The sequence below is a fragment of the Lepidochelys olivacea genome, assembly GCF_965140295.1.
Source record: "Lepidochelys olivacea isolate rLepOli2 genome assembly, chromosome: 9".
Classification (NCBI taxonomy): Eukaryota; Metazoa; Chordata; order Testudines; family Cheloniidae; genus Lepidochelys; species Lepidochelys olivacea.
Window position 1 is genome coordinate 54,011,756 of NC_140419.1, and position 25,182 is coordinate 54,036,937.

Sequence of the window (25,182 nt, forward strand, 5' to 3'; positions counted from 1 at the left end):
ACAGTTCCTGGCTGTCGGGGAGAACGGTTTCTCCACTTGCCTGCTGTGTGCTATCCTCCTCCTCCTCATCATCATCTTCCTCGTCCCCAAAATCCTCATCCTTATTGCATGAGACTCCCCCCTTGCAGGTGACCACAGACAGGGATGGGGTAGTGGTAGGGGCCACTCCCCAGAATTGCATGCAGCTCATCATAGAAGTATATCCGGGGCTGTGACCCAGAGTAGCTGTTTGCCTCTGGTTTTTTGGTAGGCTTGCCTGAGCTCCTTAATTTTCACACAGCACTGCTGCAGGTCCCAGTTGTAGCCTCTGTCCATCATGCCCTTGGAGATTTTTGCAAATATTTTGGCATTTTGTCTTTTGGAACGGAGTTCTGATAGCATGGATTTGTCTCCCCATACAGCAATCAGATCCAGTACCTCCTGTTCGGTTTGCGATTCTGGGACTGCATGGTCACCTGTGCTGCTGAGCTTGCCACACTGACCAAACAGGAAATGAAATTCAAAATTTCCCCGGGGCTTTTCCTGTGTACCTGGCTAGTGCATCGGAGTTGAAAGTGCTGTCCAGAGCAGTCACATTGGAGCACTCTGGGATAGCTCCCGCAGGCCAATTCTGTCGACTTGTGTCCACACTACCCCAAATTCGACCTGGCGATGTCGATTTTGGCGCTAATCCCCTCGTACAGAAATCGATTTTAAGAGCCCTTTAAGTCGACAAAAATGGCTTCGTCGTTTGGATGGGTGCAGGGTTAAATCGATCTAACGCTGCTAAATTCCACCTAAACTCGTAGTGTAGACCAGAGCTAGGCACGACTTCACAGGCAACATTAAAGCGCTGCCACACACAGCGCTGCCCACCTCCACGAGGGGCGTAGCTACCAGTGCTAGGAGCACGGGTCACTGCGCTGGTGCACTGTCTATATTGGCACGTTACTGCACTGAAACTTGCAGCGTTCAGGGGGGTGTTTTTTCACACCCCCGAGCAAGAAAGTTGCAGTGCTGTAAAGGGCCAGTGTAGACAAGCCCCATGTCCTGTGTAGAACCTTAGCACATGGAGGAATATGTTCATTTATTGCTCAGATAGCTCTTTTAGAAGAGGCTTCCTTTTAGAAACCCGCACGTGAGCACCTGTGTAGCTGATAGACAAGCATGGCTCCATTCAGAGCTTTTCCACTTGCTTGGATAAAAGATTTGCTTTGTAATCTTCTATAAAAGTGTCTTTGCCTAAAGGAATGTGCTGTCAGATGGATAAATATTACTCCACTTTATTCCTTTTAAAAAAAGTTGTTACTGCAAACAGAAAGCAAAGAATGGAGGTTATCATTTTCCAATTCAGGTGCCTGTCTGGAAGATGCTTTAGTTAAACACAACTTATTGGGCTCAGTGCAGGAGGAACTGGGTTACATTCTATGACCTTTGTTATATAGGAGGTCTGACTAGATGATCTAAAACTGTCCCTTTTGGACCAAAAATCTCTGATTCTAACACTAGGCACCTGAATAAGAATGGCCTGATGCTTTAGTATACGCTATCTTCTAGCTAGCTACAGCATTCAGAAGAATCCTTCTTGATGGGCAAGTTATTCCACAAGTTTCATTTGCATTTTCTTTTTTAAAATAAGTTCCTTGATCTTCTGTAGCTTAAACTGGTCTGAAAATGATCATTCTCCCCCACATGCAAAATTCAAAAGAAATTAAACCCTTTTGTCTTTGAAATATTTTTTCCCACTTAAATGGAAAATATCTAAAGAAACCTTTTCCCTGGGGAAAAAAAAGTTTGAATGAAACTTGTTAACTGGTTTCTCCTATTGCTGTATAAAAGACTCATACAAACAACCGAGGAAATTGACTGTTCGTGGGAGGCAGCAGCATGCTCTGTGCCAACTGCTCTCAAATTCAACAGTAACTATTCCTTCTCTCATCTCTTTCATGTCTAGGACTTTAAGAGGAGACTTGTAACCATAGTAAGGAAGGGGGAGGGGGGAAATCAGACAGCAGCGTGATTATTAAGTTCTGTCCCTTTAACTGTAGTTCTGTCATCATCAGTTTCACATTTTCCAACGGAGACAGTTCCACCAGGAAGTTTCGGCTCTTGGCACTGAAGAATTAACATTGAAGTTCCTGGCTTTTGTCAGTTTGTGTAACATTATTTAGCCATCCATTTAGCATCTCCCTCCATTCCCTGCCTCCCACCATAACCCTCAATGCAGATGACAGTCTGGGTGTTGTAATTGATATATAGCTATGGCATTTTGTAGATTTCCATGCTGTCTAGGTATGTGCAGTTATCCTCCTGTGCTGCTGCAGTTGTTTTTTACAATGGATGTTAATGTTGGGGAAAGGTTTGACTTCCTGTGGAGCAGCCTCAACACAACCTAAGAGGCTTGGGGCAGTGGAGGGGGTGGGGTGGGCTGGGGAGAAAGGGAGCGCTGGAGGTATTTGGAAGAAAACTCATTGTCCAAAATGAGTAATAAACAGTCTTGTACTGGCCTGCTGGGTGACTTCGGGCTGGTCACTTGACCTCCCTGGGCTCCTATTTCTCCTCCCATTTTTTGTCTGTTTCAGTTGTAAGATCAACGGGCTGGTCCACACTGAAAACTTACATCAGCATGGCTGCGTCTCTCGGGGATGTGAAAGATCCGCACCTCAAGAGACCAAAGTAAGGTGCCCTAACCCCACTGGAAGATTTCTTCCATCACCCTAGCTACTGCCTCTCGGGGAGGTGGATTAGCTGCAGTGATGGGAAAACCCCTCCCATTGTTGTACTGTCTCCGCTGAAGCACTGCAGCAGCACCACTGTAGCGTGTTAAGGGTAGACAAAACCTACAGGTCTGTCTTCCCTGCACAGTTAAGCTGGGCTCTGACTCGGGTGTTGTCCCTACATGCAAATTTCTGCTTTTCATAGGATTTTATTTTAAGCTTTAACAGGCTTAATTTAAGTAATTACGGACTCAGAGCGAACTAAGTTTTGACAGGGGCTGATGGAGATCTGCCTGGGGGGAATTTGAAGAGAAGGGAATTTCGCTGGGGGAACCCAGGGGGGGAGGGTTACAGGACTTGAGGTTGACAGCTGCGTGGTTAGATGTTCGGCTGTGTGTGTGTGTTTTTTGTGTTCTTCCTGTGTGCTGCCCCTGCTCTGAGCAGACAGGTGGCATAGCAGACTTCGAGCAAACTGCCCAATGACCACAAGATGTCAGGGTACGAAGGCACCACGCCGGGTTTATTGTCGACAAAGCACGCTAGTAGTATCCTGCGGACTCTACTGGATCTCTAATACATGTATGCCCAGAACAATGGACAAGATCAGTGACCAGCGGGACTTTCCGTTCCTCCCTAGGCTAGACAAAGACACTTCCTCTAAGATACATTTTTATACCCCCATACAAACAAGTTATGTACTGCACCTCTGACATAGTTACTGCCCCCTGACGTGGCTAGTTATTACCCACCTTGTACATGTTGGTTTGATTAAAACATCTCTATTACACACTGTTATCCTGACCTTATCTTTTAGGAGAGGTTAGTGTGTTTCTATTACCCTTGGGAAATGTTTCTGTACCATCCTTGATATCGGGATATTTTGGTACCACTTGATATTGGGCAGGGGTAGCAGGTTTGTATAATTTTTGGTGGTGCCCAGAACGGGTCCAAGTCCCACCCCTCCTCGCCCCCCACCTGCCTAAGGCTCTGGGAGGGAGTTTGGGTGGTGGCTGCAGGCTCTGGGCTGGGGCAAGGGCATTGGGGTGCAGGAGAGGGTGAGGTGCTTACCACGGTTGACCACTGAAAGCAACCCGCAAACCTCTCTGGCAGCAGCTCCTAGGCGGGGGGGGGGGGGGTAGGATCTCCACACACTGCTGCCCACAGGCACTGCCCCCATAGCACCCACTGGCCATTTTGCACCGCTGTACAGCTCTCCTACACATCACAGCTCACCCATATGGCTAAGACCAAATGAAAATAGCTTCTCTCTGACAGCAGCACTCATGGATAGTGCCAGCAGGATGGAAAGACACATCACGGCTTGGCTAGGAGCTACACGCTCTGAGCATCTACAGGGCTTTTGCCCTCCTGGTCGTAGCAAAGTTCTGCACACACTGCGCTCCCCCCCTAAATCACACACTTCATGGGCAGTTGCTTAATCCAAGCAATTAGCCTGGTTATTAAAAACAGAATGGAAATTTGTGGCATTTCTTTCCATCTTCACCCTGTCTGCTGCTCAGCTAGGTGAACTGCCCAAGGACCAGCAGTATAAATTCCCAGGACACCCTGAGCCCATCTTGTCCATCTCCTGAAAGCAGTCGTGATTTGAAACCACCTCTTCCAGCCAGCTCGACAGGGACAAAGTGAGTGCAGTGCCCTTTTCCCCCCAACAGCTGGGTGGGGCTTGGGAATAGCATTAAGGTGACTGCACTGGGAAAATGCCAAGCCATGGTCTCCATCCCCTGAATCTCATCTGCTGGCTAGTCAGGGAACAGGGCTTTCCATTGTCTCTTATAGCACTTCCTGGCTTCTCGCATGGAGGAGGGGTAACCCACTAGTTAAGTTTGCAGCGTTCCCCTAAGCAGCTAGTTCACATAATAGCCTACTACTGCTGACAGCAGAGACTTGCTTTTTGGGAGCTGCAGGGTGTAGCCCTGCTGATGGTCTGTGGTGAGGGTCATTACTGATACACCTTATGCCCCTTCATTCCTGGCAGGCCAGAGGAGACTTTTCCCGTACCTCACCCCTGGGGAAAGGAGAACTTTCTCCAGCCTGATACAGGGGAAGACGTGATGATGTTAAACTGCTGCCTGGCTGCTGGGCCGTCCCTCTTCCAGAACCAATTCCTCCCTGCACCACAGACCTAGCAAAGTAATTAGTTAGCAAGTAATGCACTGTGGAGGAGGAAGAGACCAATTAGCAGCCCCAGGAGAAGTCTGCCATAGCCCCTGCTTTAATTAAGCAGGCCTTATGGAAGTACAGCCACACTGACAGAAACCGAAGAGTCCCAACCTTAGGATGCCCAGGGAAAGTTTGCCTTAAATGTGCACTAAGTGCAGCTGATTTGAAGGGAGCCAAAGTGAGGCTGCAGTTGGGGAGAGAAGGGCAGGAGCTTGCTTATCTTTACTGAAGCAGCACCCCTCCAGTCCCTCCTGCCTGTGATCACAGAGCAGTGCACCAGCCTTATGGGTGGAAGGGCCTATGGAGGGCACCAAGCTAAGGAACATCTCTACTCCCAGACCGGCAGGAGGCAGGGCAGGTGTCTCTGCAGGACACGACAGGAAACTGAGCAGCAACAGCAGGTTCCCTGTGCTGGCTCAGTGGAACGAAGTCACGGGGCTGGGATGTGCCACGGCATAGACGCAGCTGTAAGGCCACTGCTAAGGCACCAGGGCTCAGAGACACAAGTAAGGCTGTATCTCTAGGGAAGTTAAGCTGGTGTGACCAAAAGCAGTTTAATAATGCCAGTTAAGCAGTGGACGGACAGACATGAAGTGCATGGAAACACACCAAATTTGATTTAAGCCTCACTTAATGATTTAGCATAAGTTGATTTCTTACTGAATTCAGCTCAATCAATAGGAGCCAGGTTTGCCCCGGTTTCACAACACTGAGCCAGAACAAATCTTGTGAAATTTGTTGTGAGGGCAACAACCCTTCCAATAACTGACATTCAGAGAAATGCCCCTGGCTCAAGGGCTATTTAGTACCCTATTATTAAGGAGCTGCCACATTCTGCCTGGCTTAGCCCAGTTGGTGGGCCTGGTGAAAAGAGAAGCCAGGAAAGGACAGCAACAGATGGCTGCTTCCAGCACTGAATGAGGACTGAGAACATAGAGCCAAACTTCTTTATTTAAGTGACCACATTTACCGAGAATAATTTAAAAGCAAACACAGGCTCCCAGGTCCTGGGGCTTCCCAAGAGGAAGGCTGCTAGTAGCAAAGGGGAAAAAAAGCATAAGTTCTTCATTCCTTCCTTCAGCATTGCAGGTACAGACTGACCAGATCAGACCCTTGCCCTGGCTAACTAAATTCAAAATGTGACTGGTGACCAGTACCTCTAGCAACATTCTGCTGCTGAAAAGTTTATACTTGGAAATTGAAGAGTGCAACATACTTAACACAAAAATCATTTGTGAGCCTTTGGGCTTGTGACATGAGCATCCTGCTTCGCTTCTCTCTAGGCCCAGGGACAGGTTTTAAAATCAGAGCAGCCTGGGAAGGACCTGTCTCCCAAAGAGGCGTTGGAAAGTATACTGTCTTAGCATTCCCAACTCAAAGAGGGAGCCGTGGGAAGGGGTAGGGGGGTGTTTGGGCTGGGGAGGGTGGAGGGGGAAGCAAAGGAGGGGTAGCTCAGCATGCCACCCCCTCACTCCTCCACTTACACTAAGTGTTAGCAGTATATTTAATCCTCCCAACTGCTGCTACAGTGAACAGGGCTGGTCACACAGTTTTAAGAGAGATTCATCTAGTCCCACAGGTTTGGCAGTTTTGGATGCAAAGACCAGCTCAGACATTCACTTCTCTTCAAGAAAAGATGCTGTTTGCAAACAAACACCTGGCTCCAATTGACGGGAGTAGCACAAGTCAATCTGCTCTTCCTGCATAGCTTTATACACGCATTAGTGCTAAGGACAGCAGAGTGTACAGATGTCAGAGAGAAGAATATGTGGATACAGAATGTAACCTTTGATAGAAGATATGCCATGGTGTATTGCTTGACATGGCAAGAAGGGGCCCACAGAGAACATCAGGCTGAAAGGAGGGGAGGGAACAAGATTTACCAGGAGCAAAGTTCAAATACTGAATTCTTACTAACATAGCCAAGAAGAGGACCAGCCACCACCTCCCACCCTCTAGACGAAGAGAGCGGCTGGGTTATAGATAATGCCAAATCCGGCCACAAAAAAAACGCAGCAACGGCATTTCCTGGGTACCAGCAGCTGCTCTCTTCAGCAGATACAGTGTGGAGGAAATAATCAGCAGACCACAAGCCTATTGCCTGGGAGACAAAAAAGCAGCAGGTGGCCTCTGGTCAGCGAGCACCTCTTTGCAGAGAAGATTCCTATTAAGGAAGCAGAGGCAGGATGAGCAGTCCAGCATCACAAAGGATTCCCTCAGTGAGCTCTGTGGGAAGACTCCACTGGAGGCACAGACAATGCTCACTGCCAGAGCCCCCACTGGGAGTGAAGGAAACTGTTGGAAAAGGTCACCAAGAGGATGTGTTATCTCCTCAGCCAGCCCATTAAAACCACCACTTCCTCCCCCAACCCCTTCTGCTGCTAACACCCTGCTGGCTTGTTTGCGGAATCACTCCCAAGGTCAGTCAGTTCACTCTTTCCACCTTTGGAAAGAGCTCTTAGACCAGATCCAACATGTGCTAAAGTAGGACTCCGACAGGTCCTGGACCAGACCCCAATGGGCTGAGTACATCCGCAGGAAGAAGCAGACTGCTACAGAATTGTTCCTTTGCAAAATTAAGCATAATACATGTAACACACAAAAGGGCACCGCAGCTGGGAACCACAACAGATCCCTTGGCTTTAAACATTACAGGGGACAAACATGTAACAAGTGCTGGGAAACTTCCAATGCTTTCCCCTTTGTCATCAAGAACCTTCATCAGAAACACCTATACTGGAATGACTGCTCCCACTCAGGTCAGTAAACTGATCTTCTTAGGCCCTCTGTGCAGGTATTCCTGGCTCCTATGACAATCACTGTCTATCTGTAAGCAAGAAAAAACGCCTTTAAAAGTCAACCCCTACCTCTCTCTTTTTATGGCCTTGTCCAACTGAAGAGACAACACAATTCATTCTAGGACAATCCTGATGTCAAACTCTGCTTACGACATCACTGAGTCAGAGGGGCATGTAGATCCCACATAGGGACAGTTCTGTTCTTCAGACCTCTTACTAATGTGCTGAACTGAGTGAGCCCACTCGGGCACGTTTGCAAGAAGAGGGCCTAACCGAAAGACTGGGAGACAAAACACAGGCGAAACATGCACCTGAATGGGGTTTTAATACATATTCGTTGTGCGAGACCGCTGCAATTCTAGACCCTGCCCCAGTTAAAGATCAAGGGTGAACTCCTGGCCCATGAAGTCAATGGCAAAGCTCCCACTAACTTCAAAAGGAGCCAGGATTTCACCAGGAGATTAGGGCACCATCACATAAGATAGACAGCCAAGGCTCTATATGAGACACACCATCTAGCTAGTCAGGTTCACTTCCAATTGCTCTGGTTTCCGTTCCCTCAGTATGGGTGCTGCACTCCTGATGCTAAAGGCACAGGTGGCTCCAGAGCACAACCTAAGCACCAGCAAGCTGCTGTTCTGTCAAGAAAAAACAGAGCTGAAGCTGGGGCATGTCTACGTGGAGAGAGGTGAATCCAGCACTCAGGCTGGAGCCCCACGGGGGAAGGAGAACTGGGTTATATTCAGACCCAGGCATACAGGCCTCCCAGAAGTTTAACCTCGACCGACCATTTGTGTTACAAATACTATTGTGTGCATTTATGAAGATCACATTATAGAACGGTACACCACTGAGAAGTCATGTACAGGAATGCATGAGTTTTCTTAGCATTGTGCACTCTGCAGAAGCGAATCAGCACCAAAGACTGGGCGAGAGCCAAACAGAACAGCAGCCCCCATTTACACAACGATCATCAACCACCTTTACTATCCGGGTCAGATTTTCCAAGAGTTCAGCACCCACTTAGGCATCCAGATGAAAGTGGCCAGATCATGAGACGTGCTCAGCACCCTCCAGCCCCTACTATGCATATCTGACAATCTGGTCACTTCCATATCGGTGCTTAGGGGTGCTGAGCACATCTGACAATCTGGCTGTGTGTTCCTTTTGAAAAGGAGGTGGGAAGGGGGGAAATAGCGGGATGCTGGCCAACACCCATGAAAGCAGCTTTAGTACATTCCATAGCAGGCAGGGATTTCCCAGTAGCATGTGCAATTGGACATTTTAGCTGTGGCAGCACAAAGATCACAAACTCACTGTGCCCAAATCACAGAGGACAGGAATGGGAGAAGAAATCAGATGCCATGAGTAGGGAGGTTAGTAACGACCATGGGCACGAGGGCCGAGATGCCAAGGTAAAGCAGGAGCAGCTGCACAGTCCAATCTTGAAATAATTTCTGCTATCCAAACATAACCTTCCCATCTTTTGGAGGCTGCCTGGGACAACCAGAGGCTCCTTACCCCAACTATCTGCAGCTCAAGCACTAGGGGCAGCCTCCCAGAAGGGGAGCATGGGATAGGAATAGGAAGGACTGCAACTGACTGAAATCACAGTGGCAAATATGTTCATAGGTTGATTAAAACCCAGCCCAGTGCAGGTAACAGTGGATTTACTGCCAGCGCATACCTGAAGTTCTTTCCACAGCAAGATTACATTTTGGGCCCCACCCCTTCCCATTGGTACTTTCCCATCAGATGCTAAGTGCCTTTACCATTAGTTTCCCCTTTGCTAGTTTCTGCGTCCACCCCTAACCCCCTCTGCTTTCAGGCAATCCTGGCCAGCCATTTCTCCAAGTCATCAATGTCAGCACCGCCTTCCTCTGCCTTGCTGCCCCTGGCGCTGCATTCCACCAGCTCCACCTTCATGGGCAGCTGTGAGAAGTCAAACTCCTTGCCCTTCTTCCCCAGCTGAGCAGTCCCACTGGAGGTCGAGCCGTCCAAGGTGCTGGGGGCAGCTGAGCGAGTCACTCGCAAGGTGTTGCTGTTTTGCAGGAGAGAAAATAGAAAACATTATAAACTGGGGAGAGACCGAGCCTCCTTCATGCAACGGGTCTACCAGTGGAACAGTAAACACCAGCGCTGACAAACCTTCCTCACCCAACAATGCAGCTTGGGGAGTGGTGCATTTAGTACTGAGCTACCAGCTAGTCTGGTGAACAAGAAAACCCCCACATGTGCACGGGTTTAACAAGAAGTCAAAAGGAGCAGGTAGGCAGGGAGACTGTGTGTCTAGCATCCAGCTACTCTGCCCACCTGTTATGATGCTCATGCCACAGAATAGTCTCTTCAGGGCACTGGGGGTCTACAGGAGTGTGAAAATGGGACATGGAGCTTTTAAGCTGATGCTACTGGCTAACCTCCAGCCTAGGCTGGCAGGGACCAAAAGGTCCCGTTTAATGGCTGTTCAGCAAGTGCAATGAACTATTGGGCTCTAGCTAGTTCCTAGCTGGCCTGAAGAGGCCTGAGAAATGGCCTGCCCATTGATTGGCAGAGGGGATCCCTCCAAAGCAGCGTGGAGCTTCATGGAGGAGCACTGCCGGGGAGCTTACCATACCCGCCGTGTGGACTGATTCCCTTCACACGACTATCACATTGCATGAACATTATGGTTCCTTTTAAAGCCAGTGACAAAGTCGGGGAAAGTAATCTCTCAGGCAGCACATACTAGTGAACAGTAGGCCATTCACACGCCAGCTGCCCCCATCAGGGATTCTGGGTGAAACTTGTACAGTTTCAATTTGCAAAGTCCCCAATTCCTGAAATTACCTCCCTCTCTTCTGTGAAAATCTGCCCTTCAGCAGAGTATGTCTTGCTGCACCCTTCCCCGTCTGTGTACAGAGCATTATTCTGATGTGGGAGTCCTTCGCCTGCAGCCGAGGAGAAAGCCTGGCCCCTTGTTATAATTATCAAATTCAAAATTTACCGCAGCCAGTATTTGGCAACCTTTGTTTGAAAGCGTGAGATTCAAAAGGAAGCTGAATTTAAACTTCCCCCCATAAACTGGGATTCTCCTACAGGAGATGGGGAGTGAACAAGAAAAAGCCTGATGCGATTTCACATTTAGACAGCCCCGGGCAAAGTGTCGAGAATGGACAGGGGTTAATAATTTATGTGCCCGTAGACTTCGGCTCCGACAGCATCAGCCAGGTTCATACTATTTCCCTTCCCCCTCACGCTACAAGCGCCTGGAGAAAACGAAGGTTTTTAAAGTATATTTGAACAAAGGAATTGCACTTAGCTCCCCAGATCCTGCCTGGCCCAAGAATTCAGCGGCCTTGGCAAAAACCCTGACACCTGCTGACACCAGTGTGCTTCGGGGCCACAGGCAACGCTGCCTTTAGAACACAGCAATAGCACCAGGCTGGATCTAAATGACCTACCCGTTCCAACTCCAGAAACTGGCAACACCTTCTAAAGCACCTTCTCCTGGGAAGCCATGATTTCCTCACTAGCCTTGCTCCATGCTTCAGTGCACCTCCCCATCCTTCTGGTAGAAGCGATATCGCTTTAAAAAGCCCCGCTGCCAGCCCCGTGTAACACAAATCTCGTTATCCAGCAATGCAATTAGCCTGCCAAGAGCAGAGCCTGATACTAACTAAGAAGATTACCAAGGGATAATTAGGGGAGTGGAATTACCCCTGCCCTTATTCAGATGTGGATTAGCAGAGTCAGCCATTCAGAGGTCTGATCATTCCTCAGCAAAAATATGCTAATCTAATGCAAATAAGGAACCTAGTGAGTTCTGCAGATGGCGCTGGATTTAATTCCAGCGCTAAAAAAAATAAAATCCAGAGACTCACATGAAAAGCTGGAGAGAGGGGAAGGATGGACAGAGAGAGAAATACAAAGACGACACCAGAGTAGGGCAGAAAGACAGTGCACCTGGCCAAAACAGAGTAGAGCACCACAACCACACTGCTTGACATGCTGGATATCTGGGACTCTCTGAAAAATTACTGCAGCAACACTGTAAAAAAAATGGATGAGCTAAGGGCTGGAGGGTGTTGTTCCTGGCTCTGACACAGTCTGCCTGGGTGACCTTGGGCTATCACTTAACCACCCCATGCCTCAGTTCCCCACCTGTAACACTGAGAGGACAATCCTTCTTTCCTCTGACCTGGTGTGCCTGCATTGCCTACTTAGGCTATAATCTCTTTGGAGCAGGGACTGTCTCTTGCTTCATGCGGGTACGGCACCTGGCACAAAAGACCTTTTCCGTAACTGGTGTTCGAGATGCGTTGTTCATGTCTATTCCACAATAGGTGTGCGTGCTCGCCACGTGCACCGGTGCCAGAAGTTTTCCCCCTAGCAGTACCTGTGCGGGGGGGGCGTGGGGGAGCGCCTCCCACAACCCCTGGAGTGATGCCTGCCTGGCGCAGTATAAGGGGAGCTGCCCGCTCCCCCCACCCTCAGTTCCTTCTTGCCGGACAACTCCGACAGAGGCGACGAAGGGTGGGATGTGGAATAGACATGAGCAACATATCTCAAAGAACACCAGTTATGGAAAAGGTAATTGTCTTTTCTTCGAGTGATTGCTCACGTGTATTCCACAATAGGTGATTCCAAGCTATATCTGTTGGAGGTGGGTAGGCATCACAAGTTCCCAGGATGGAGGACAGCCCTGCCAAACCCGGCATCATCCCTGGTTTGGGGGATGATAGCATAGTGCGAGGTAAACGTGCGAACCGAAGACCATGTGGTGGCCCTACAAATGTCCTAGATGGGGATGTGGGCCACGAAGGCAGCCGACGAGGCCTGCGCCCAAGTCAAGTGTGCCCTCACAATCGGTGGCGGGTGTCTCCCCCGCCAGCTCATAACAGGAACGGATGCACAAAGTGATCCGATTGGAAAGCCGTTAAGTGGAAATCGGCTGGCCCCTTGCGCACTCAGCCAAGGCAACGAACAGCTGCAAGAACCTTCTGAATGGCTTGGTCTGCTCGAGGTAGAAAACCAGAGCCCACCGCACACAGAGCGTGTGGAGATGGCGCTCCTCACTGGGCGCGTGAGGCTTGGGGCAGAGGATGGGTAGAAAAAATGTCCCGACCCATGTGGTAGGTGGAGACCACCTTCGGGAGAAACGCAGGGTGTGGGCGGAGCTGGACCTTGTCCTCATAGAAGACAGTGTACGGTGGCTTGGAGGTCAGGGCCCTGAGCTCCGAGACTCGCTTGACCGACGTGATTGCAACCAGGAAGGCCACCTTCCATGAGAGGTGAGACCAGGAGCACGTGGCCAGTGGTTCAAATGGGGGCCCCCGTGAGACGAGCCAATGCCAGGTTTAGGTCCCACTGTGGGACCGGGGGGGCAGGGGGGGGTCTAGAATATGGAAAAAGACAGTCCAAACCCTTAAGGAACCGGCCAGTCATCGCATGGGAAAATACCGTGTGCCTTTGCACCGGCGGATGGAAGGAAGATATGGCTGCCAGGTGCACCTTGACTGACGAGGGCACCAGGCCCTGGGCCCTCAGGAGGAGAAGGTAATCAAGGATAAACTGGATCGGGGCGGCCACAGGGGAGGCACCCTGGTCCGCCACCCACCTAGAAAACCGGGACTACTTCGCCAAATAAGCGCAGCGAGGAGAGCCGTCTACTTTCGAGGAGGACGTGCTGAACCTGTTCTGAGCATGACCTTTCCTCTCCACCTAACCAGTGAGCAGCCACAGCCATGAGGTGAAGAGCTGCTAGGTTGGGATGGAGGAGGCAGCCCTGGTCCTGAGAGAGCAGGCAAGCGGCAACGGCCACGGCGGAGCTACCGCCAGGGCCTTGAGGGTCCCATACCAATGCTGCCTGGGTCATGCCGGGGCAATCAGAAGGACCCGGGCCTTGTCCGTCTTTATCTTCTCCAGGACTCTGCTGACTGGAGGGAATGGGGGAAAGGTGCAGAGAAGCCAGCCTGACAAGGACAGGATAAAGGCATTGGAGATAGCACCCCTCCCCAGGCACCCCCTGGAGCAGAACTGGGGGCATCACTGGTTCTGCCGAGTCACAAATAGGTCCACCTGGGGAGTTCCCCACCTTCGGCAGAGCTGGTGAGCCATTTCCGGGTGGAGGGACCACTTGTGCTGAGAGCAAAAGTCCCTGCTCAAGCGATTCGCCCTCTTGTTCTGGGCGCCTGGTAGGTGGAAGACCTTCAGGTGGATGTCGTGGGCTACACAGAAGTCCCATAGCTTGAGGTCTTCGTGGCAGAGGATTGGGCCCCGCCTCGCCTGTTGATATAGAACATAGAGGCCGTGCTGTCCGTGAGGACCCTGACTATCTTGACCTCTAGGTGCAAGCGGAAGGCCTTGCATGCCAGCCGTACTGCCCTGAGCTCCTCAACGTTTATATGTAGGGTCAGATCTTGAGCCGACCACAGGCATTCAGTCTGAAAGTTCCCCACATGGGCCCTCCAACCCAGGTCTGATGCATCGGACACCAGCTCCAATGACGGGGCCCTGTCCCTGAACGGGACCCCTTGGAGCATGTTGTTTGGGGCAGATCACGACCGTAGGGAGGTGATCACAGAGTCTGGCATGGTGAGGACCCTGTCCATCCTGTCTGTGGCCTGGGAGAACTTTGAGGCCAACCAGAGCTGGAGGGGCCTCATCCTGAGTCTGGCATGACGGACCACATGCGTGCATGCCAACATGTGACCCAAGAGCTGCAGGCAAACCCTGGCTGTCGTCACCAGGAACCTTGTGACCGAGTTGATGAGACCTTTCAGGGTCTCTAATCTGTCTGGCAGGAGAGAGGCCCTGGCCAACGCTGCATCCAGGAGTGCCTGATAAACTCTATGCGTTGGACCAGAACTAACGTGGACTTGGTGTTGTTTATCAACAGGCCCAAGGCGGTGCATGTGGACAGGAGGAGTGCCATGTGATCCCTCACCTGCGACAGGAAGGTGCCTTTAACAAGCCAATCATCCAAATAGGGAAATATCTGGACTCCCCGCCGTCTGAGGTAGGCTGCTACCACCGACAAACATTTTGTAAACACCCTGGGGGCAGTGGACAGACCAAACGGGAGGACTGTGAATTGGTAGTGATTCTGTTCCACCATGAAACGGAGGAAGCGCCTGTGCCCCTCGAATATGTGGATGTGGAAGTATGCGTCCTGTAGATCGAGGGCAGCGTACCAGTCCCCGGGATCCAGGGAGCAGGTCAGGGAGACCATACGGAACTTGAGTTTCACCATGTACTGGTTCAGACCTCGCAGGTCCAGGATGGGCCTGAGCCCCCTTTGGCCTTTGGAATAAGGGGAGTAATACCCCTTGCCCATGAACTCCTCAGGCACCACCTCTATCGCTCCTAGTCCTAGGAGCTGCCCCACCTCCTGCTCGAGCAGAGCTTCGTGCGAGGGGTCCCCCAAGAGGGAGAGGGGTGGTTGGGCAGGGAGGAAGTAAACTGGAGGGTCTAACCCAGGGAGATGGTGTTGAGGACCCATCGGTCCGAGGTTAGCTGCGACCATTCTGGGAGGAAAGCACACAAATCGGTTGGAGAAGGGGAGCTTTATTTGGGGTGGATCCCTGATAAGGACTGGCGGGGTGCCCCCGAGCATCCCATCAAAAATGCCTTTTCCCTGCCTGCTTGCCCTTGGAGGACCCAGGCTGGGGGGCAGGCCGAGACTGCCTCTGAAGGCATCTTTTATAGTCCCGGTGCTTCTTATGGGCAGCCTCATACTACCGGAGGGCGGCCTGGGTGGGAGTCCGCTGCGGCTTGAACTTAGGTTTTGCCGGAGACAGGACATAGAGGCCCAGAGTCCGTAGGGTAGTGCAGGAGTCTTTCACGCCATGCAGCCTTGTGTCTGTTTCCTCCGCAAACAGAGCTTTCTGGTCAAACGGGAGATCCTGCGTGGAAGACTGTGCCTTGCTGGACAGCCCAGAGAGCAGGAGCCATGACGCCTGTCTCATGGACACCGCGGAGGCCATGGATCATTTGGCCGTGTCCAAAGCATCCAAGGCTGCCTGCAAGGATGCCTGAGCAGCTGCTGCCCCTTCCTCCACTAGCGCCTTGAACTCCTTATTGTGCTCCTGGGGGGAGTCCTCAAACTTGGGCAGGGAGCCCCACAGACTGAATTTGTACCAGCCCAGGAGAGCCTGATGGTTTGCCACTCGTGACTGGAAGCTCAAAGACTAATAAATTTTCCTTCCGAAAGAGCCAGTCTCTGAGAGTCTTTGTTCTTTGGGGTCCGGGTGGGCTGACTCTACCGTTCCCTGTGGTTGACCAACCCGACCACCAGGGAGTTGGGCGCCGGGTGGGCATACAAGTACTCATGCCCCTTAGTGGGTATAAAGTACTTGCATTCTGCAACTTAGAGATGGAGGCCGAGGCCGGTGTTTGCCACAGGGCATTTGAAATCTTAGCCACCCCTTCATGGAGGGGCAAGGCCACCCTACCTGGTGCCAACAGGGACAGCATGTTTCACAGGGAGTTAGAGGGTTCCTCCTTCTCCTCTGCCTGGAGGTGGAGGCTTGCTGCCACCCTCTTTAAGAGTTCCTGATGGACCCTGAAGTCCTCCTGTGGGGCGGAGGGGGCAGGGCCGCAATTGCCTCCTTCAGGGAGGAGTGGGGGCGAAGAGGCCAGTGCGGTGCTCTGGGTATCGGCCGGCACCGGCGGGTCCACCACCTGGTTGGACTCCGGGCATGGTTCCGAGGACGTACGTCCCACCGACTCCTTTCTTGGGGCGTCTGGAGAGGGAGGCCGACTGTGTTTCTGAAGCTCTGGCCACCGAGCGAGCTCCCACTGGGGGCTGCGCGGGAGGCCACGGTGCCCACTGGTACCATAGGGCCAGCCGCAACCCTCGGTGCCACTGCACCTGCTGTGGTACCGGCAGGGCCAGCTGTTCGGGTGGACTGGCCTAGCTCATCGAAGGATGGCTACGAATGGAGGCCAGGCTGGGGTAAGATCTGCTGCTGTCTCTGGACCGGGAGGAGTGGCGGTGCCGAGATCTAAGTCAGCCACAGGACCGCGATCTCAATGTGGAGGACCGGTACCAATGGTAACAGCTGCTCCTCAACGGGCAGACCCACGACAGCGAGACGCCAGCGATCGACGCCTGGGACTGCAATGTCTTGGCAGAGACTTGGAGCTGGAGTCCAAGTGGGAACGGCGTCGACGACCATGCCGTGACCGACTGCAGTACCGCCTCCGAGATGAGGACCGTTGGCGATGCCTGCTGCGGTCCCGTCGATATTCGCTCCTTGAGGACGAGCGGTGCCAAGAGTCCTGGCCGGACAGAACCCAGCCAGACAGTCTGGTCGGTGTCGAGGAAGATCCACATGGACTCTGCCCTGAACGGTGGCTGGGCAGCGAACGGTGTCGGGAATGTTCCCTCGACCGAGACCGGTACTGGGCTGGAGGTGACTGTGGAGATCCCAGCGGAGGCTTGCCTCTGGAGCATGGGGCCGACATCGGCGGCGCTCCGGGCACCAGCATGGACATAACGTCCCGGGCCGCCTGGAGGGTTTCAGGTGTGGACGGCCTCCAGACATCCAGAGAGGCCTGTTCCGAAGGGGCTGGGCTCGTCCGCTCAACATGAGTTGGAGGCCTGGGGCCCAGTGGGGATCGAGGACTGCCCGACATGGGCCTAGCCTCTGTCCCAGACTTGCCTCGGTGCCACTGTGAAGAGGGAGACTTTCTGGATGGGGAGCGGTGCCGACTGGTCGATGGAACCGGAGGGTTGCCACGTACTGACGCTGCGGTGCCGGGTACCGGTTCGGAGCAGTGTGCCCGAGTCAGGGTCAGCATTCATCAGGATGGCCCGGAGCCTAATGTCCCTTTCTCTTTTGGTCCGAGGCTTAAATGACTTGCAAATCTTGCACCTTTTGCTGATATGGGTATTTCCCAAACAGCACAAACATTCTGCACGAGGGTCACTTCTTGGCATAGAACGCCTAGAAGAGCCGCATGACTTAAACCCCGGGGCGCGGGGCATGCCCCGGCCTGGGATCACTGACTAACGAAACAGCTAACTACAGGTACTAACGGTGACCGAACGAACAGTTCTGGGGACGAGCTACAGCAAAGCTGGAGCAGAGCAGTTCCAACGCACCTTCACTGGCGGCAAGAAGGAACTGAGGGTGGGGGAGTGGGCAGCTCCCCACATACTGCACCAGGCAGGCGCCACTCCAGGGGTCACAGGGGGCGCTCCCCCCCCCATGGGTGCTGCTAGGGGAAATACTTCCGGCACCGGTGCACGTGATGAGCAAAAACACCTATTGTGGAATACACATGAGCAATCACTTGCAAAAGAACAGGGCTTTACCTCATTGGGGATGCTAGGTGCTGTGGTTTAAAGCAAAATGAGGGAACTTGGAGCAGCCAGCCAAGATTTCTGAAGCACTGTGGTCTGGTCCCTGAGGTATACCTGCCCATGGCATACTGGGATCTCCACCTGCAGACACTTCTGAAGCAGAAGAAAACTCAGACCAACAATGGAGTCGATTAATTCTAAACTGGACAGTTGCCACATTACTTTTTCATCGATGGAATCCGAATGTGTCAGTAGAGAACATTACTTAGCACCTACACTGCACTTGTCACCTACAGAGCACAAGGTATTCTACATTCTGCAGAGGAAAGACTGACACAGAAAGGGTAAGCGACTTGCCCAAGACCATAGAGTATGGGTCAGTGGCAGAGCTGAGAAGAAAACCCTCCATCGCCCAACTCCTGGCCCTAGACTCTATCTGCGGGAAGATGCTTCTGCTCACTTCCTAAGGGAGGCGAGACTTCAGAAATCGGGTAACAGTTTGCAAGTGAAAGTGAAAATTTTCAAGGACATTCCCTCCCAACAATCTGCACTGCTTGGAAAATTAATGAAAAGCAATAAAGGTGCAGAACGCCATCTGGAAAGAGTCAGGCCTGGTGCAGGAAAGTGCGGGCATGAGGAGTCCTGGCTAATACAGGGACAAACTGAACGTTTATGGTTAGGATATCCCATCATAGAGCTCAAATTAGAGGGGAAACCTGACCTAGCATACATCAAACCATACAGAATTCCACATTACAAAAGCAGCTAGACCAGTGTCAGGGTTCCCTCCCCACTCTGAACTCTAGGGTACAGATGTGGAGACCCGCATGAAAGACCCCCTAAGCTTATTTCTACCAGCTTAGGTTAAAAGCTTCCCCAAGGTACAAATCCTTCCTTGTCCTTGAATGAGTATTGCTGCCACCACCAAGTGAGTTAGACAAAGATTCAGGAAAAGGACCACTTGGAGTTCCTGTTTCCCCAAAATATTCCAAGCCCCTTCACCGGCCCGCGCTGCTTCCCGCAGCCTCCATTGGCCTGGAGCGGCGAACCGCAGCCAGTGGGAGCCGCAATCGGCCGAACCTGTGGACGCGGCAGGTAAACAAACTGGTCCAGCGCGCCAGGGGCTTTCCCCGCACAAGCGGCGGACTGGCTTTGAGAACCACTGCTCTAGGGGACACACACATGAATGAAATCAATGTGTCAGAGATTTCTGTTGCCCTGTTTCTCCCCCTTAATCACAGTCCCCCGTCTCTCCGCACTGCCCTGGAGTGAGGGGAACCCTCCTTGTTAGACTTTGATTTTGTTTATCCCCCTTCTCCTTCCTCTGCCACACCAGGGGGCCTGAAGTTAACAGAAAGGGGGACAGGTGGGAGGGAAGCGCTCCAAGAAAGCCTACACTGTGTGCTTGAGTTGCCTCTGAAAGGCCGAAGAGGAGAGCAGAGCTGGTCCTAAGGGAGTTTAGGCTGTCAGGCCCAAGCCGGGCTCTGATGCAAATAGTAACTGAGGCCTCTGGGCATCTAGAAAAGCCGGCAGGATGAGACTGTTGAATCATTTCATTCCATTATTGTTACAAATCCACAGCCCTTCTTATGCCTGAACTATTTGCCCAAGTCCTCTCTCTCTCAGCCAGGCCTAGCAGCTTTTGTTATTTGAACCCACCAACGCAGCAGAGACCTCGTTTTATGGACAACATAGTGGATCCGTTGCCGGTCAGGCTTGGCTGGAAAAGAACCTGCCATGCCAAGAAGAGCCAGTGTAGTGTTTTGAGGGGACTGTATAGCAGGAGGCAAACACCATGGGAATCGCAAGGCCCTGTTCAGTGCTGGCACGCTAGCCAGTGAGTTCTAAGCAGAAACCCAGTCTCAGGACACAAACAACTTGCAAACACCTAACATTAGAACAGCAGAAAATTACCCTTCAGCCTCTTTCCCCTCTGAGCTCCATAATGCGGATCTAATTCTGTTTATTAAAGGGAGGGGCATGCATTCAGGCTGGAACAGGCTCCATTTAAATAACACCACCGCCATCTACTGGACAAAGTGCAGAAGTGATTTAATGGGCCGACCAGAGCAGACTCAGTCTGGTTACAATCATGGGGAGCAAGACCAACTGTATCGAATAGGTTCCGATTTTCATTTCTCCTAGAAATCAGGTGCCACACTGACTGTCCCAGGAAGGGTTAATGAGCTGATGACTTCATGATTGATTAAATCCTCATCACTTTAATCTGAATGTGGTCTTAGCAGACAAGTAGAGAGGTTCCCTCTCCTCTGCCCTCCCACTTTCTATTTTTTTAAACACTTAAAGGGCAGAATTGGATAATACAATCAATAGCAGCTGCATCACCTTCCTTGTAAGTGAACTCTACAGCGTGTTGTGAACACGTAACCCGCTGGAACACAGGAGAGCTCTGTCACTGCTCCTGCCATGTAGTTAAGGTCCGACATTCCCTCCCCAGTAGATTAGGAGCCTGTGTGCACGCCCACTTTTTACATCAGTGTTTTCCTTCAGAAAATCCCCACCTGACAGGGCTGCTATGATTTTACGTATTTATGTATTGGCTCCTTTCTTCACTGTGAAATGGCCACACACATGCACAAAAGGGGACTTTTGCTTGACAAGAGAGGAGATCAGTGAGGGTAAAATAGGGAGAGGGGCACTGAGATGTCTAACAAAATCCACTCCACACTTACAGTTCTTTCTCCAGCTGCTGCTGAATAAGCTTGGCCGATTTTGCCATTGTGATATCTAGAAAAAAAGTGGTTTAAAAAAATTACACTTGGATCATCATCATTTTCTTTCCAAGACATGGAAAAGTGGGCTCCGTGTGGGGATGAACGCTCAGTGACGAGACCCCATCGCTATATTATCATCACCTGGTATTTTAACCAGGGCCCCACGTGAATTAAGGCTGGCTGGAGTTACAGTCAACAGCAAGACCCCCTACTTTCTGTGGCAGTCCAGTGTGGCAAACTGGGAATTCTGCAGCTGCCTCAGGTAGATTACAGAATGGAAGTGTTTGTCTGAATTACATATGAAAGTGAACACCACAGCCAGGACAGATTCCCTTGTGTTATTTTGATATTAAATTACACTGACTTCACATTGCCTGAGCTTTCAGTGTGCTGCAGGCGTCTGTCTATTGGAGACATAACTTTGCAGCATAGCTAATGCTGACATTCAAATTGCTTCTCGGTTTCAGAGGCAACACTGCAAAATGCACACAGGCAGCTGACCCTGTTCTCGGGGCTACTGTATTATGCTGATTGCAGATTCAGGAAGACAACTCTGCAGGGTGCACTCTGTTCACTTTTGGAAAATTATCTTCTCTACCTCAATGGCTCACTAATAAGCTGCCTCTCCCCGGGTAACTCCTGTGCAGCTGGAATCATCGAAGCACCAGAGCCCCTACATAACCTGGAGAAGCAGGGCTGGTGGTAGCGTTCTTGCCTAGAGCTCTTTGACTCTGGAATTAGTTTCCCCCCTTACTTTGGTGGGGCCCAGACTTGGACAGGACACACCAGGTTTTTCTATGTGGTCCTGTCAAAGGGCATGCCTGCCCTTTCACGCTCCCACTGAGGCCTGCCTCAGTTTCCCCTTCACTCAAGGCTCCTTAAAACATCCACACAAGGCAGATATTCAAAACATTCCTGTCCTAGGTTCCAATTTATTAAGTCCGGCACAAAGGTCTTTCAATAAAGAACTCAAACTTACACAGCCTTTGCCCTAGTCCAAAGTTGGGCCCAGCCTCCCCTCCCTGAGGGTCTGTCTTCCTGCTCTCCCAGCACCTCTTGCCTGGAGTTTGGCCTTTTCCAGAAGCCTTCTGTTCTAACTCAGGAGCCTTCTTACTCCCTGCACTGTTTGCAGACACCTGCCAACCCATCTGCTGCTATTTCCCCCTTTATAAGGCCCAGGTGCCTTCTCTTAGCTCAACTGGGCAGCAGAGGCAGTGGACCCAGTCCCACTTAAAGAGCCAGTCGTCTTTTGACAGGTCCCCTAACCTCTTTTTGCCCACCCAACACCCATGTCAGCCAAGAAAAGAGGTTGCAGAACACCACAGACTCTGTGAGCTAACCCAGAAAGACCTGGCCTATTCAACATCCAGCCCCCAGGGGCTGTAGTTTCCCGATCAATGAACAGTACCTTGCTTGTTGCAGGCTATCACCAGTGGCAGAGCGTTTTTCAGCACGGTGCAGTCAGTCAGGACCTGGTACAGGAACTCTGCCACGTCCTTCACCTCCCGCTGGAACGCTACGCTGTCCACGACAAACACGATCGCTCTGTGCAAAAGGGAGTGAACACAACATAGCCAAGTGGCTGGCAGGCTCAGATTGCCATGCAGCCCACACCTCAAGTCCTCATCCCCAGGGGGGTTTTCCCCCAGTGGATTGTCACATGATCACTCAGCACGCTTTTATTTTGGAGTCGTTCAGAGCGCTCCTGACGAAGGAAGGGGCCAGCACAGGCCAAGCCTTCCCACGCAGTTCTGTCAATTCACTCGAGCCCTGACCAGGGCTGGGTGATCAACGGACTTTTCTGTTCACTGGCAATGCAGGAAAAGTTTTAAAAAAAATCACTTCAGCTGGAACAAAGCCTCTCAGCTGGCTCAGTTCACATTATGAGGTTCTAAACATAAAGTGAAAGAAAACTGCAAACTGGAACAAAACCAGAATAGTTTTTTTAGTTCAAATCACATGATTTCATTTAGATCCCCCACCTCCTGATTGAAACAATTGGGCGCACTGGACCCAGACTGTCACCGCACCCCGGGGCTGCTGAATCTGCAATTTTTGCCAGAAAAATTTCCATCAAAAAGTTGCGCCCAGCTCTAGTCCTGACCTGCAGCATCGTCACTGTGATGGGTTTGGTCACAGAGACCCACTTGGGTCTGTTACCTGATGTGCTGAAACTATCTCTGAGCCAATTTTGCCTGTCAGCTTGGGACTCCAGAACCCTGTCTTGTTGAGCCAGACACACTAGTCTGTTGCAACACAGACCCAGGTCTGGTCCATGCCTCCAAAGCTGCAGACTTTCACCAAAAACTGCTCAGCAAGTTACCTATCTCCAGCACCCAAAGGCATCCAAGCCCCAAATAAATCCATTTTACTCTGTATAAAGCTTATAAAGGGTAAACTCAAATTGTCAGGCCTCTATAACACTGATAGAGAGATATGCACAGCTGTTTGCTCCCTCAAGTATTAATCACTTACTCTGGGTTAATTAAAAAACAAAAGTATAAAAAGTAGGATTTAAGTGGTTTCAAGTAATAGACAGAACAAAGTAAGTTACCAAGCAAAATAAAACACACACAAGTCTAAGCCTAATACATTAAGAAACTGATTACAGATAAAATCTTACCCTTAGAGATGTTCCAATAAGCTTCTTTTACAGACTTGACTCCTTCCTAGTCTGGGCCCAATCCTTTCCCTGGTTCAGCTCTTGGCAGCCCCCTTTGTTCTATTCCACCCCCTTTTATAGCTTTGGCACAAGACGGGAATCCTTTGTCTCTCTCTGAGTTCCCATCCCTCCTTCTAAGTGGAAAAGCACCAGATTTAAGATGGATTCCAATAACAGGTGACATGGTCACATGTCCTGTGAGTCCCCAAGCCTCTATTCTTCCTGGCCTGACTCACAGGAAGGCTTACAAGTAAACAGAGCTGTTTACAACCAATTGTCCTAGTTAATGGAAGCCATCAAGATTCTAAATCACCATTAATGGCCCACATTTTGCATAATTACCGTCCCGATCCCCCCTGCAGCCCTTGTCCCAAAACTCTTTCCCTTGTGCCCCCATGTCCCCTCCAACCCACTTTCCCCACCATCTGGGTTCTTACCGCCACCAGCTACCTCCAACACCTGTAGTTTCACCACCTAGCCCTGAAAACTATGACCCTTACCCACTGCACTCAACCCCCATTACCATGCAGTACAGCCATCCTGAAGTGCAGCACTCATTGCACAGCACTTCAGACACGAAGGCTGAGTATGATAACAGGACATACGCAAATCTGTGATTGTACGTTCCCCACCCCACCCCCTTGCCCTGTTTCCCAAGCAGTTGTGTTTCTTTTCAATAAATGAATTTTTTGGCTTTGAAAAAATTCTTTATTATTACATAAAGTAAAAGATACCTTAGCCCAGGAAAGAAACAGGCACTGCAAGTGAGCTTAGCAAACACAGATTCCTACTAACATTGGAACCACTGCACTTTACTCCCGTGCAGGGCACCAGACATTACTGGTGGCTTTCAGCCTCAAATTGCTCCCTCAAGGCATCCCTAATTCTTGCAGCCCCACGCTGGGCCCCTCTAATAGCTCTGCTCTCTGGCTGTTCAAATTCAGCCTCCAGGTGTTGAACCTCCGAGTTCCATACCTGAGTGGATCATTCAGCCTTCCCTTCACAAATGATATGGATGGTACAGCACGCGGATATAACTGCTGAGATGCTGTTACCGGCCAGGTCCAGCTTCCCATACAGAGAGCACCAGTAGCCCTTTGAACGGCCAAAAGCACACTCCACAGTCATTCTGCACTGGCTCAGCCTGTTGTTGAACTGCTCCTTACTGCTGTCAAGGCTCCCTTTGTAGGGTTTCATGAGCAATGGCATTAAAGGGTAAGAGGAGTATCCAAGGATCACAATGGGTATTTCCACTGCCCATATGGTGATCTTCTGGTCTGGGAAAAAAGTTCCGGCTTGCAGCTTCCTGAACAGGCCAGTGTTCCAAAAGATGCGTGCGTCATGCACCTTTCTGGACCAGCCTGAGTTAATATCAATGAAATGCCCATGGTGATCCACAAGCGCCTGGAGAACCATCAAGAAATACCCCTTCCGATTAATGTACTCGGAGGCTAGGTGGGCTGGTGCCAGAATTGGAATATGCGTCCCATCTATCACCCCTCCGCAGTTAGGAAAACCCATTTGTGCAAAGCCATCCACAATGTCATGCACGTTACCCGGAGTCACGGTTCTTCTGAGCAGGATGAGATTAATGGCCCTGCAAACTTCCATCAACACGATTCCAACGATCGACTTCCCCACTCCAAACTGCTTAGCGACCTATTGATAGCTGTCTGGAGTTCCCAGCTTTCAGATTGCAATAGCCACCCACTTCTCCACACAGTCAGGGCAGCTCTCAAGCTTGTGTCTTTGCGCCGCAGGTGGGGGCGAGCTCCTCACATAGTCCCATGGAAGTGGCTTTTCTCATCCGAAAGTTCTGCAG

At 51.0% G+C, this 25,182-nt stretch overlaps 1 protein-coding gene across 1 annotated transcript in view; it reads right to left on the bottom strand.

The window, feature by feature from the left end:
- Positions 1-3,189: 3,189 nt before the first annotated feature.
- SRPRB (SRP receptor subunit beta) overlaps positions 3,190-25,182 on the bottom strand; it is a 34,670-nt gene continuing 12,677 nt past the window's right edge. Inside the window, exons 5-7 of the mRNA XM_084638909.1 lie at positions 22,107-22,243; positions 20,657-20,711; positions 3,190-9,716 (exon numbers count right to left, since the gene is read on the bottom strand). Coding sequence (XP_084495035.1) covers positions 9,500-9,716; positions 20,657-20,711; positions 22,107-22,243 — 409 coding nt within the window. The 3' untranslated portion in view covers positions 3,190-9,499. The remainder of the gene's footprint in view (positions 9,717-20,656; positions 20,712-22,106; positions 22,244-25,182) is intronic.